We start from the raw sequence: 14,804 nt of genomic DNA on the forward strand, positions 1-14,804 counted from the left end.
CCATGCTTTTCCAATCCCGTTATTTATAATTAGATATATGCTGGTATTTCACATGTGTTTCTCATCAAAGTGGGTGTTTTTCTCATGTTTGGAAATAATTCATGAAAGCGAAGAAAATAAACGGAGCTTTTCTAGCAGACGCACTGTAGGATCATAACAGGAGCGAACAGTCCAGCACCAATGCATGTTGGGATATGTAGGCGTTGCAGAAGGAAACACAAATCTCTGTATTTCACATTTTATTTTGATATTTATGAGCATAAGGTAGGCTAAAACACAAAGTATGAATATAATTCAAATCAAAATGTGAGAATCAATATACAACATTTTACAAAAATGTTCCATTCAGTGTTCTTGCTGTAAACATGTGTACTAATTATGACTAATGTGGTAGAAAAATACAAGTAACTATCAGTCAATACAAAGAGGGAATAAGTCATTCACAAGACCTTTGAGATTACTTAATTCATATTAAAATAATTATACTGTACAAGATGTAAGTCTGGCACTTTTGGCAGCCTATCAGCGAAATTTGTGTCTGGCTCTTGAACCGACATTGAGGTCGGACTTCATTGTCTACTCCTCATTGTAGTGCATTCATCCTAGCCTGGGCTTGTTTGAGTTCTGTAGAAACAAAGAGGAAAATAATCATCACAAAATAATTATGGCTAATAAAATAGTTTGAAATGGAAGAACTTTGCGAAAATAACTGCGATTTGACAAGATGCAGAACTAACCTGCAAGCAAGACTCTGAACTTGTTGGCAGAAACAGAAACAACAGTCGTCTCTGTTGAGCCTGACTCGGCTCCTTGTGCTTGCAGTTTAAGCTGAATCAGCGGTTCATTCACTTCCTTCAGCTCACTGGAACTCAGTGTGTAGTCGATACGCCAAGACACGGCCTCCAGTCTTCCCACTAAAATTCAACACAGGGCAGAATTGATGGCACCTGTCAGCCCGAAACCTCACAAAAGAACAGCTCTCATCATCAATATTGTATGTACTTTGTAAAAGGAAAAGATGGACAGAAACACTTACATCGCAGACTCGTCTCTCTTAGTTTGCCTTGCAGCGCGGAATGCTTGTCTTCATATGATTTGCAGAGCCCTGTTGTGTGTTCTAAAATAATGGATGGGTGTATGTAATTAATAGTAAAGTCAAGATTTGATTGAAGTGTATAATCACATGAAAGAGTTTAAACACACTATTAGCAGAAGTACTGTGCCAGCACATTAATACAGTAAGTAACCGATCAATAACAGAAAAAAGTACTTGCCAAAATGTACTTGAAAAGCAGTTAACATCTACAAATAAAGCAGAGATCTTAACATTTTAAAAAGAGTATCTCAAGTTGGCGGGGAGTCAACTGTGATTGTTTTATACATCAATGCACAGAAGTCACACCACCAACCCCATCAATCAGCACTGTCCACACTGTACATTGTGCATTGTGCCTTGACAGTGTTACCTTTGAGTTCCAGCTTCCAGAGTGCAGTTTTTTTAATCTAATTTAGTTACACAATAGACAATTATGCCATGAGGTAAACTCCAACAATAACACAATAGGCAATTTCCCCTGCTTGGAATTATATTCTGAGCACAGTTGAATATTAAAACAATGTGCAGTTAAAGAAATTGGTCAGGTGGTGTTTTTCCACCTTTGCCCTGCATAATTATCCAACATAATTATCTTTTTTTTTTTTTAATACTAAACAGGGGGAACCCCAGTGAACTAACCTTTAGGCAGACCGAGCTGCTGCAGCTCACTGGACAGAGATTCACTGTCAACATCATGTTTGGCTGCACTGGAGAAAATGAAGCTGAGCACTGCCACACTAGCTTTGATGTCTCCGCTCTCTGCAAGATGGATTGAATTGAATTAATGTTTTATAACAAAAAATGCAACGCAAGTATGACTGTTTTATTAGCTTGTGTGTAAAGTATGAGTTAGATTTAAATGCAGTACTAGCAGTAGTGGTATATAATTAAGTAGGCATGCATTTACTCATGTATTCTACTCAGGAACTATTTTGCAGTACTGGTACTTTGAGTTTTTAATGCTCTCTTGTACTTCCATGTCACTACATTTCAGAGGCAAATATTTTTGCATTTATTTGACAGCTGAAGTTAGTCTGCAAATTAAGATGTTACACACAAAACATATGATGAGCTTATAAAACTTGATTCATTGTACTACCCAAGCAGTAATTTAAATTTAAAAATCTACTAATACTTCTGTACGTTTAATGAAGACATATGTTTTAATGACGACCCTTTATTTTTAATGGACTATTTCTATACTGTGGTGTTGCTACTTTGTAACATTTGTAAAATATATGCAGTATGAGGGAGACTTACCAAACTTTGCATCTGCAGTAAGCTTTGTAACCTTGTCATACTAAGATAAAAGAAAAGATAGCTCTGATCAGTCTGAGTGAACTGTGAATATAACGAGAAGTCAGTGATGATGTGGAAATATGTTCAAAATCTTACATCAATGTCATCCCCGAGCAAATCCTTCAGCACTTGAGCACAGAGGAGTTTCATTTTGACACTTGACTGTTACATTAGTGAATCAGAAAAACACAAGTATTAGTACATAAAAACCACAAAGCATAAACTTACACTAAACAGGTAATATTATTACTCACAATTTTTGCTAATGTGCTGATTTCGGCAAGTACCCAGTCTGGGCAGTCCAAATCACCACAGAAACGGAACCGCTACAACAGACAAGACATCATACATGTTGTTTACTGGACTGTACACTCCTTAAACACTGTAACACTAGCATTTAACCTACATTAACCATCCATCAATAAAAGCTACTGACTAGGTTAGCCTGATAGCTAACTAAAAGACGTACTAAACATCGATAGTATTAATGTGAATAATTACCTAAGACATTTATAAATCATGCAATAAAAATGTCCTATGAATAAATTGGCCTCCAAATAATCAAACTAGTGTCAAATAATACGATTATTAAACGTGTTACCATGGCTGTGTGAGTCAGCTGATCGGTTGTACACTGAAAAACTGGCCCGGAAGTGCTTTCTGCTTCCTCAGATCTGATTGGACGATGGAAAGATGGGCGTTCCTTAAGATGGTCCTGATGTTTGATGGCATCATGGGTACAGATAGGCAGATACTTTATTCATCCCGAGGGACATTTAGACATTTAGTAGCTTAAAGACATATAACATATAACATTACACATCTGCCCCCCCCCCTCCCTCCATTAAAAAGTAAGTAACAATAAAAAATAAAAAAAAGCGATAAAGGCTTTACATTATAAATACAAAAGTAAAAATACAGGCTGTTATAAATAATTACAAAAGTACACTGCAACATTGACCACTGTTTTTGTTTTATGGTTTAACAGGGACAGCAGTAATAAGGGTATATCCCAAGTCTCTTAAATTACATCCACTTTTCCCTGACTTGCGTCTTTTCCTTGTGTCATGGAGAGACCAAGCGAGGAGAGAGGAAATGTGTTTTAGATAAATGAGACGTCCTTTCCTCTGAAGCGTCAATTGAAGTGACGTCAGTTTCTAATGTTGGCGATCACAGCTGGAGCAGCTGTCAGCCGGCTTTTACAGCTGTAGAGATGTTTGACTCAAAGGTCTCTACAGCTGTAAAAGCCGGCTTCCTCCGTCAAAAGTTTTGACGGAGGAAGTCTCTGCACAAGTGCTCTGTGCTAATATTAATAAAGGCACACAGATATCACTGCCAGAGCAGCAGCAGCCTGTTTCCTGTTTAACAAACACCTGTACCTGATTAACAATTAGCATTCTGCATATAGGCCTACAGCATTTACAGTTCGTTAAATTAAATTACCCTTACAAAAAAGGTCCTGGTGTACTGTGTGTGTATTATACATGTGGGATGCTGTTTCTTAAGCACTGAGTGATGCTAGTGTTGTGTTGACGACACCCCTCCGCTCACCCTTCCCTTTCCAAGCGTGACGGAAAACCTTCTGTGACTTTCAGGAAACGTAAAAACTCAAAAGGCCCTCTCTAGAGCCGGAGTTAGGTTTGTCTGTTCTGTGCTACTGTAGAAACATGAAGGTGCAACAAGGTGCACTCTCTATATAGATATGAAGGGCTCATTCTAAGCAAAAACAACCATTCTTGATTATACAATGAAAACATAGTTATTAATAATAAGGTAAGAAGTAAAAGAGGAAGACAGATCTTATTATATCCGATCTGTTCTTGATCGTGCCTGCATGGTTCATCTCTCAGATCCAGTTACAAAAAACAGAAGCACTTGCAAAAGCAAGTTAAATTTACAATTCCGGACAAGTTATATTAGAAGATCCTTTGCAATATGCAAAGCGACCCATGCAGTGTATACGGACTAGAATAAAAAACAAGATGTCAAGCTGAAAATGAAAGATCATGTACCACCTGTAACTCCGTGCGGATATTTGTATATTTATCAGAAACATATAGGAGGAAAGGAAATATCAGTCAGTGTGAAAATGTTTTTAGATCAAATGAGTCAGTAAATCCAGTAAACAGAGTCTGGTTTCCAAGCATAATTTGTCCTATAAATATTGTAAATAAGTACTTAAGGTTACAACATAGTTTACATCACCTAATGCCTTTGCTGTGGGCTCTTTGTAGAATATAACAGGCCGCAACTACCACCTCTGTATGTCAAGAGCAATCAGATATGATTACACTCATATTAATGAGTTTCATCAACATGTTTTATGTCTTTGCTGTGATTCTTATAGTTGTAGTTTTAATATGCATTCAAATGGTCCTTGTTGGAAGCTGCATCACGCCCACCGCATAAGGCCCCGCCTATCGGGAAATATGCGGAGAAGACACAGTACACCTGCTGTTAACACAGGTCGTCATTCAGCGACTGAAGCACATCTGAGGCAGAAAATGATGCGATTTATTTTCATTTGTATCTGGCATGCTGGGTATTCTCAACTAGTTCTTAATTCGCCGATTCTTGGATCTAAAAACAACCCCAGACTTCTGAGCAAAGGTACCGTTCACGTGTCACTTCTTCGCCGCTATGACTGCAATGTTTTAGATTTCTTCATGTAAAATGTCTCAAATAAATCCGTGTAGATGTTTAGAAAAGTCAGCTACAGAGTTATTCCTGTCTTTAAATCCTTTTTAAGTACGCTAAGATCTAGTTCCGTTTAGATGTCCCGATTCTCCAGAGGGAATGACTGAGAGTAGATGCACAACGTTTTGTCTGTACAGTCATATGATAATAATGTGATGCTTTCCCCCCTCAGATATTATTTGTGGTGAATTAGAGTACCAAGTCTACCAGAATCACAGTGTGTTCTTCTATCACGAGGACTCTGGGGAGATGTATATTGGGGGGACTGGTTTTGTGTTGAAACTTGATGTGGATGACTCTCGTATAATAGAGGTGGGTGTTTCTTTTTTGTGTGTTTATTTACATGTTAAGTCTTCATCTCATGGTTTATTGATGGGCTGCCAGATAGATTTCTGTGTGAATCATGAGATTAGCAGTGGATTGTGTGATGCAGCTTGTGTCATCATAATAATATTGTTACAGGAGGAGTGTGTCTGGCACAGCTAACATGTAGTTTCAAGGCAGGAGGAGAATGCTTATTAACTGCTGGTGGTGAACAGATGTCACAAATAGACCCTCGTGACATACACAAGTTTCTATAATATTATAATCTAGAAAAGTCAAATAACGTGACTTTTGTTTAATCAGTGATCAAGAATGAATAAATAATGAGCTTGATTGATTGAAATTAAAAGCAAATGGCCATCAGTTTTGACCATAAGACAGACATACGTAGGTCTTCATTTAACTAATGGATACTTGTCTGGAGGAGCAGCTGGACCTACTTAAGAGGGAGACATTATCTTGAGTGGATTTATTTTTGTCTAAGAAAGAATACCTGAGGGAGAAAACCTTTCAGATTTATTGTTTTTATCTATCATCCAGCTATTTCAGACATGAAAACACCCATATTTTAGGGCAGAGCATAAAGTGCAACATTCTTTATTGGTTAGTAAATGATAAGGTGATGTTTAAAATGTTCATTTTCTCTTCATACTGTCTCATTTAAAACTACCCTCAAGTGAAACCTTTGTTAAATGTCCACCAATTGGTGTCCCCCTGCAGAAATTTCCTCTGAAAACCCCTGAGCAACAAGAGTGCCGAGAGGTCAGTAACTAGAGAGTGATGGTTTATGTGATCAGAAATGACTGCTCAACAGGTTTTTAAAAAGAAAAACATAATCAGTTCTGTGTGGTGACTTTGCAATAACAGCCTCTGTATTTGCAGGGCCAATGTGAAAATGTCATCACAGTGATAGAGAAGTTTCAGGACAGCCTGTTTGTCTGTGGAACAAATGGACACACACCGCAGTGTTGGAAGCTTGTGAGTTTTTGCACACATCTCTGAATACGTTACACTTTATGTACATTTGCCTGACATACTGCTGGTATTGTGGTTTAGTTAATTTACTGGCAACGCGGCAAAGCTGATTAATGCATGGAGCTTCTTGGTGTCTGAATACACTTGAATTAGCATCATGTCTGTAATTTCAGTCAGGTGTTGGGTGGCTGGTGTTTTGGTATTCTTCCGTCACGACTAAGTAACACAATATTCTGTTCACTTTCTGTGGTTCTACAGTTTTCTTCAGTGAACAACCAGTCTCATGAAATAGTGGAGAGTTATGAGGGGACGGGCATCTCTCCATTTGTTTACACACATAACTCCATATCCCTCTCAGTAGGTAAGTGAAGCACAGCTTCCTGCACAACCATACAGTAGCTCATGTTTTTGTAGGTTTAAAAATGCGACTCTGGTCTGCAGACTTATGTAACTGCATCAAGTCACGTGTGATAGAGTTGGCAACCAGTGCACTTTCACAGAAATATAACTTCTCATTAATTGAACATCTATTTCTTCCTTTTCATGTGATATCTCTGCTATTTTTAGAGGGGGATCTTTATTCAGCAGCGCCTTTGGATACTGATGGAAGTTCATTGCAATTCAGAAGGAAAGCTGGAAGCAGAACTAATGTCTGGATGTATGACAAGTGGCTCTCAGGTGGGCACATGACTAAAGTCATTTCATAATGTAGGATCAATGCACAAATAAAAACATAAACAGGGAAAATCAGCAAGAATTACTGATGTGATCCTGTGTGTTGCAGCTGATTAGTATCAGTTTGTCGTGAAACTGTTAATTTCTTGACTCCCACGTACACCTCTATTTATCTTTTGTTTTTGTCTCACATGCCAAGCATTTTCATCACTTGATGTGTGTTGGTACGGCACTGCACTGTAAACAGTGAAGCAGCTTGGTAAACATGTCCTCCTCTCACAGAGCCCACGTTCATCTCTGCAACCTGGGTGCAGCGGAGAGAAGACCCTGACAATGAGAAAATCTACATCTTTTTCCGGGAAAAGAACTCAGATCCCAACCGGGAGGCTGACCCCTGGATATCGAGGGTTGCCAGAGTTTGTAAAGTACGCTGAACACTGAACTAGAAAATTCCCTAAAACCTCTTCAGTTCTATTTAGGCTAATATTGATATTGCAAACACGAGTTAGTATTGATGGTATAAATATTTGATATTATTCAACCCAACCCTAGTTCCAGCATGGCCTTTGGTCTGGTTATATGAAAGAATCAGCATGTGAATGTTGATAAAAAGTCATGTAATATGATAAAAAGCACCTTTTGGACCTACTAAATGGACCTTGACGTGAGATTATTTTGTCAACCGTTGTTCCCCAGGTCAAGAATGAACTTCTAAATTGACTTTAAACACGAACGGAAACCGATCATCCAGGCATTCATTAGGTTTATATTGCAATACATAAATAAATACATTTCGCATGATAAGCTCACACACAATTATTCTTCTAGTTTCTATTCCAATAAACAGACAAACAGTTAAATAGTGGGACGCTCCAGCAGAGTTTTATGTTAATGTTCTATGTGAGCGTTGGCTGTGCCTCCTACAGTAACCCCTCCTGAATTTTCCAGACAACGGAGATGAAAGGCCAAAGTATTGTTTTCAATGTTTATAGTCTGGTCTCAGGCTGTCATCATGGATAATATGATAACCTTTTACAAAATTAATTATTTAGTTGCACTGTGCTAAAAAACAAAACAAAGGGAGATGGAATTACAGTTGGCAAAATGATATCCTGCAATTATGTGATTACAATGCCCGGCTTTGTCAAAGGCATACACATAATTAATGCAGCACATCGGCAGCACAGTCCACCTACACCAATGAATCAGGCTTCTTCTTCCTCCATCAGCTATGTGGTGAAACACAATCTTTTCAACACCCTTGTTGAAACTAAACCTGCGTTAACAGCGTTTAGGTGTTTTGATCCAGGTGTTTTGGTCCATGTGACGACAGTCCTATCAAATAACCCTCAGTTGATCAATTTCAGTTTGCAAGAAAAGTGAAAGAGTCTTCCTGGTGTCATTTATTGTTGTCATTTTGCAGGTAGATGAAGGTGGATCAAAAAGATTCTTCCAGAACATGTGGACATCTTTCCTCAAGGCCCGGCTTGTCTGTGGGTTTCCAGAGAAGTCGCTGTATTTCAACCATCTCCAAGACATTTTTGTGATGCACGCTGAGGACCGGCATGACACAAGAGTCTATGCCCTTTTCACAAGTAGCTGGTTAGACATTTTCCCTTCCCTCATTATCTGCACCTAAGCAACAACACCAGCAACACACTGACAGGGTGACGCAGATTGACTTTCACTTAAATTGAAAGATCAGCATTTTTAAAATGTTTTTCACCCATGGAGACAATGCTGACCTCTAGACTTTTACCTACAAAGTTTTCATTTTATTCCCTACTATATTTTAGTCTTACATTAGGAGATGCACACATGTTCATGACTGTATAGTTTGTGCACTTAAAGGGGGGCTCAAGCAATTTAGTATTGCACAATTTGCACTTAGCTCAAAAGAACTCACACAAAAAGACATGTTTTAAAAAGGATGCTCAAAATCAAAAGCTATCCTGACTTTTAGTCCTAACAATGGGTCAAGCTGTGTAACCAAGGGAGTGTCCCTTCTATCACTCGACCAAGCCTGTAAACCTGGGACAGCTTTTATGTCTGTTCTGGAACTTCAACATGTATTTGTAAGTGTAATGGAGGGTTTGTCAGTTACACAAAGTTTGAGTGATGTGGTTGCATTGATGTTCCATTTTGTAAGTGTCAGAATGCGGCCTTGGGACACAATCAGAACCCTATGCACCACCACATAAAAACGTATTTTATGCTAACTTCAGTTATCTTATTCTCTTCTAGGAACTCCACAGCAGTGTGCAACTATTCAATAGGAATGATTGAAGAAATATTTGAGAACTCAACTTTCAAGGGCTACAACGAAAACATTCCCAAACCAAGGCCAGGAACGGTAACCATTTATTTTGTTGCTATGTTGCTGAGACAGAATACTTCCTCAAAGCATTTTATGTTTGTTTCCAACCATGTTATGTATTTTGATGTCATTCCCATTTATTGTGGGAAGTCCGTATATCACATGTTACATAAATGGGTGGAAGCGTGGAAAATGGGTGTGTGTGTATTACTTCAAATTACCCATCAAATGTGGTTCAGTGTTTCCTGTTTGAAGTCTATTTGAGTTCAACCCAAACAGTTTATTACTGACTCTGAGTGAGTCATGGTTCCCTAAAGGAGGTGGACTTGTTGTTATGTCTTGTAAATAAAACCCTGTTCCTTCCATCTACTCAGCATATCGCTTGAGAACATGTTTGTCTGATTTGTTTTTATACAACTTGGGATAACTTTAGTTTTGTATACCTGAAGATGTTAGAATTGCTTAACCGGAGTTCCCCACATGCATACCTGTTTATGTTCCCATTTTCTACAGTATAGAAACTGACTTTGTGTGTATGTATTCTTTACAGTGTGCAAAAAACAGCAGGACTCTGCCACTGGCCACAGTCAATATAGTGAAAGATTACCCAGAAATGACTGGCTGGGTTCACTCAGCTCCATTGTATACAAGCAACAACAACTACACCAAGATAGCTGTGGACCAAGTGCAGGCAGCAGACCAACGCATGTATAACATTCTGCTTCTGGCTACTGGTATGTTCTGTTTGGGAAGAAACATATTATTCCCAGTCTTCCGGACTTTGGTTAGCTATTATTGTCTCCTGTTTCCCTGTTTAGCTTGCCCCTAATCATTCATTGTCTGTTATCTCTGTGAGAAAAATGTGGCTAAAAATACAGTGTCACTCCAAAACAACGCTACAAAATGCTGTTTGTGTGTTGTTCAAACAGATTCTGGGAAGATCCATAAAGTCTTAGAGTCCGGGCCAGAACCTTTCATTATCTCTGAAACACAACTCTCCAGCCGCTCAACTATACAATCAATGAAGCTAGACTCCAAAAAGGTATTTCGAATGCTATTTTAAATGTCATGCATTGTGCAGCGTAGTGTTGTCAGTTGTTATTTTGTCAGACACTGCTCTCGGGTGATGTTTTTATATGGTGATAACATGTCAATGTTGTATTTACAGCTTATTGCACTGCACCCAAGAGATACACACATCTAATAATGCAGATTTAAAGTGAAACTATGTTTCTGTCCCCCTTTTGCTCAGAAAAAGTTAGTGGTGGGTTTTTCGGAAAAGATTTCTATCATAGACCTTCAGAGGTGTCAGGAGTACAACAAGTCCTGTGAAGATTGTGTTCTGGCCCGGGATCCGTACTGTGCCTGGATGGAGTTTGGATGCACCCAGACTGTCCCGTAAGTGTGGACTGTGTTCGTACCAAGACTTATTCAACAATATTGAAATGGCTGCTCTCTGCATGTTCTTCTGAATATGGCCTTTTTGCCAAAGATGAGAATAAATGTTTAGAAAGCAGATCATTGGGACAACGTCAAAGTTAATCATCTCTCACAAATAAATGCACTTGTTGGAACCTATGTTTTCTTTTTGTTTACAGTGGGGGCATTCAAAATATCATTGATGGGAACAAAAGTGTGTGTCCTCCATCAGTAGAAGGTAACTTATCTATGAGACTGTTATTCAGAAACACTCAAAAAGCCTTTGGTAACATCTCTATTTTATTATTTTTTTCTTTTTGTAGAACAAGTAACCCGGAACAAACGGGAGACAACTTCACAAGCACCAGTGGATTTGAGGACAACCCACTCGGTCCCCCTGAGTGTCCCTTTCTATCTGTCCTGTCCTATAGACTCTTACCACGCTGTCTACACCTGGGAGCACGGAGACCAGAACAGCCCTTGTCTGCAAATGCAGTCTAACTGCCTGCACCTCATCCCCACCATGGCACAAGAGAACTATGGCGGCTACAAGTGTGTTTCCAAAGAGAAAGACTACACCAAAGTGGTGAAAATGTATCAGCTTACAGAGCAAATGATCCCAGATATAAATAGAAACACTGACAAAAGCAATAGCCCTTTCAGAGTAAATTATGCATCAGCTGACGCGCCGCAGATAGCATGGATCACCCTCGGACTGGCTGTGACAGTGTTGGGTAATTTCAGATAAGGTGTGCACAAATGAGAATTTAAACTTAACACTTCTTTCTCTTTAAAAAGCTTTTGTGTTGGGCCAAACCTCATGTTTTTTGAAAATGTAGCATCAACATCCTCAGGAATTGTGTTCTTGGCCAGGATGTAGGCAGCAAAGGAAATCCACCTCCACACCATGAAGCTTACAATTCAAGCAGGAACTCTCCCCCGTGAACCTAAAACCTTATTTATGCAAGTGGTTGCTGTGTTTGGCAGAAAAGTTAGGTTTTGAGGTCTACAGGAACATGTAGCTAAGTTTCTTTTGAAAAAGAGAAGTAAGGACAGGAAGAGGTGGTGTTGTGATGGAGGAAGAGAGCAGCACAACCAGTCAGCAGCAGAGCACAGCTTGAAGGATCTGAGGTGCCCTAATGTTGTTTCTTTTGGATCAGCTTATGATCAGTCAATGACCTCAGCATCATTCATGAATTACTGCAATGTTTCAAAAAGTAAGTGCTACTGTTTCTTTTAAGAAAGGAAACAATGGAAGGTGGAGGAAGGGAATTCCTTCTTAACATAAGCTGAGTCCAAACCAAAGCACGCCTTTTAAAATGATCATGGGCACCAAAGTTTCCGTGAGACACACAGTACAGTACACGGGAAGTAGGCATGGTGTGGTGTAATAGTAGTGTGTGCACATGTTGGGACCAGCTCTTTGGTCTATTAGTGCACTGCTGGCAGATTATTGTACGAGTGTTTAGGGAAGACTTCCCTGTTTTGTTCACCTCAGAGAGTTGTCAGAGAGTTGTTTGGAGAATGTGCAAGGAAAAATGTTAGTTGCAGTGCGACGGATGTATTAGTTCCACATTCCACTTGAAGTAGAACCGATTTGAGATGGTTTATGGTGATGGTTTTGCATATACACATGTAAAAGCTACTTTTCTAGTCAGTTATTTATATTAAAGCGAAACTATGTAACTTTGGCCAAACTGTAACCACTGTTGCCGCAAGTGATAATTACAGGAAAGTAGATCCGGCTAAAGTTAGCTAACATTAGTAACCAAAAGCTCATACTGTATCAGATCAAGTAATGCTGTGGCAGCAAATTCTGAATGTATTGAATTAAGCAGTGCTATGTTTTATTGTTATCATCTTTATTTAAAGTAGAAACTATTCCTCAAAAATGTTTATAAACTACTAAACGAAATATATTTATTATGTTAATAGTATTTTGGTATGATCTTTTGTGTTTTATATTGGAGAGTTTTATACATCCAAGCAATATGTGTCCTTACAATTTCAAAAAAGATATACTTTTGCATGATAGTTTGAAAAGGCTACATGAAGAATGTAAATTTATGTAATTGATTTCCAGATGTATTAAAAGAATGGAGTTGAAAATCTGTAACGTTGTTCACAGGGAGTCGTAGTCCTACTTCTCTTAGATCCACTCGTAATTGGTTTCAAGAAAGTAGTTTATTTGTCCTCAGTAGGTCATGCCTTCATCAGGCGTGGCCCTCAAATAACCACGTGCAGCTTGATCAAAGTGCTAGCAGTAAGGACCTTTATCTTAATCTGTTTTATTCCTGGATCTAAACGTTCAACCCTGCTGATGACGACAATGTGATTGCATCTTGTTTATGCACGGAAAATTAATCACAACACTGCACTGTATCTCTTTGTCACTCCACAACAACCCGAGTGAAGATCCTGCATTCTTGTTGGATTTTCTGTTAGATTAATTAATTGTAGTTTCAATTATTGAATACTTTTTAACTAAAAAATAAACTGAGATTTTAGTGTTGCTGAGGAATGAACAAAACTGAAGCAGAACAGTCACCGAGGCGTGTTAACTCTGTTGTTTGTGACCAAACCCTGCTGTTACTATGTGGGGTTGTCATCCTCAGATTTGTAAGACATTTTTCTTCCAACACAACAATGACTTCGTATTATACTGTATATGAAATCAAATCAAATGTGTGGTATAAGGCCCCACCAATACCACAATTGAGTCAGTTGTTTTCATGTGAGGTTACAACACAGACTTTTGTAGGTTGAGAAAGAGGCCACTCTATGTACAAATTAAAACTACGCCCAGCAGTGTTGAGCAAAGCATGGCTTAAAATAAGCCACATACTGTAAATGCGTCTTGCCGTCAGGTCACTTTAATGAAGATCATGGAGTCTCTGGCTTAAGCCGGAGCTGACACAACAACTGACCTTACAGCTAAGTACTTCCTGTGGTTAGGTGTCTACCAGGCCTGTCGACTGTTGGCTGCTGAGAAGGTTACTCGTAGTTCACATGGAGATTTAAAATATGTTTTTGTGCATCTGTGGTCTCCATCGTTCTCTCATGTCTGTGGTGTCTACATGAGTCATTGTTTGAGCCACCCTGTTAAAGCTGTAGGCAACACTGGCTTCATACTGCATAGCTGAGCATCACTAGGGGAAATACGCCCAAATACGCCCATTTTCAATGGTGACTCTGCTGTGATCTGATATGAGCTCAAGTAAACCTTGATACACAGAAGACTTGGACAACAAAGTACAGCTAAATGTTTTCCTGTTGCACCACAGGGAAAGGACAGTCTATGGGAAAACTGCCAAAGTAGAGGAACTCATGGAACATAAACAAACAAACGAACATAAATCATTCATTTCTAAGCAAGGAATCCAGAGCCATGGTTGTATGGCTGGAAGCCCCACCCTGTGTGTTAAAAACAAAATGTACTTGTTGTACATTGAACATCAACATTATACACAATATGTTTATTATTTGTAAGAATATACTGCAAAATGTACCTACAAGTTTGTTATAAGTACAATAATTATACAGATTCTGTCTACAGTCTCAACTATGTATAACTACAGTATAACTATGACATCAAAGATATCTAACCCTCAACCTAAACTGAACCCTTATCAGACATGGCACTCAGTAAACCATGTGCAGCCTGGTGTACAGACAACACTGTAAGGACCTTCATCTTAATCTGTTTTATTCCTGGATCTAACTCTCAACACTTCTAATGCAATTAATGTATAAATATAGAATTTACTTACATATTTGTTATACACAAATTATACAGATTATGTCTGTAGTTGCAGTCCTTTAACACCAGAGGTCACTGTTGTTTAACAGGACTGATTAAACCCCAACACATACCCTAAACCAGGGGTGTCAAACTCAATCCCAGAGAGGGCCAGAATTAAAAACTTGGACTACGACAAGGGCCAAACAGGGTCAACATTTATTAAACGGGCCAAACAGGGTCAACATTTATTAAACGGGCCA

The 14,804-nt window shown here is 38.8% G+C and overlaps 2 protein-coding genes across 3 annotated transcripts; one reads left to right on the forward strand and one right to left on the reverse strand.

Moving 5' to 3' along the window:
- Positions 1-226: 226 nt before the first annotated feature.
- commd4 (COMM domain containing 4) lies at positions 227-3,995 on the reverse strand. 2 transcript variants are annotated; one of them, XM_029434095.1, is made up of 9 exons: positions 3,947-3,995; positions 2,997-3,110; positions 2,650-2,721; positions 2,492-2,557; positions 2,357-2,396; positions 1,736-1,855; positions 1,037-1,117; positions 738-914; positions 227-624 (listed from the first exon to the last, which is right to left on the reverse strand). In XM_029434095.1, the coding sequence occupies exons 2-9, from the start codon at positions 2,997-2,999 to the stop codon at positions 584-586; spliced, it is 600 nt and encodes a 199-aa protein (XP_029289955.1). In that variant the 5' UTR covers positions 3,000-3,110; positions 3,947-3,995; the 3' UTR covers positions 227-583. The 2 variants fall into 2 exon arrangements, with proteins under 2 accessions (XP_029289955.1, XP_029289956.1); XM_029434096.1 differs by lacking the exons at positions 2,997-3,110; positions 3,947-3,995 and adding an exon at positions 2,897-2,984.
- Positions 3,996-4,796: 801 nt separating this feature from the next.
- On the forward strand, positions 4,797-12,915 carry sema7a (semaphorin 7A (JohnMiltonHagen blood group)). The gene is made up of 14 exons (XM_029434598.1): positions 4,797-5,005; positions 5,265-5,404; positions 6,137-6,178; positions 6,299-6,394; positions 6,650-6,752; positions 6,959-7,069; positions 7,349-7,491; positions 8,490-8,668; positions 9,311-9,419; positions 9,934-10,117; positions 10,313-10,425; positions 10,636-10,781; positions 10,982-11,040; positions 11,126-12,915. Exons 1-14 carry the CDS (start codon positions 4,825-4,827, stop codon positions 11,548-11,550), a joined length of 2,031 nt encoding a protein of 676 aa, XP_029290458.1. The 5' UTR covers positions 4,797-4,824; the 3' UTR covers positions 11,551-12,915.
- The last annotated feature ends 1,889 nt before the right edge of the window (positions 12,916-14,804 follow it).

Source organism: Cottoperca gobio, chromosome 6 (genome assembly GCF_900634415.1).
Source record: "Cottoperca gobio chromosome 6, fCotGob3.1, whole genome shotgun sequence".
Taxonomy (NCBI): Eukaryota; Metazoa; Chordata; class Actinopteri; order Perciformes; family Bovichtidae; genus Cottoperca; species Cottoperca gobio.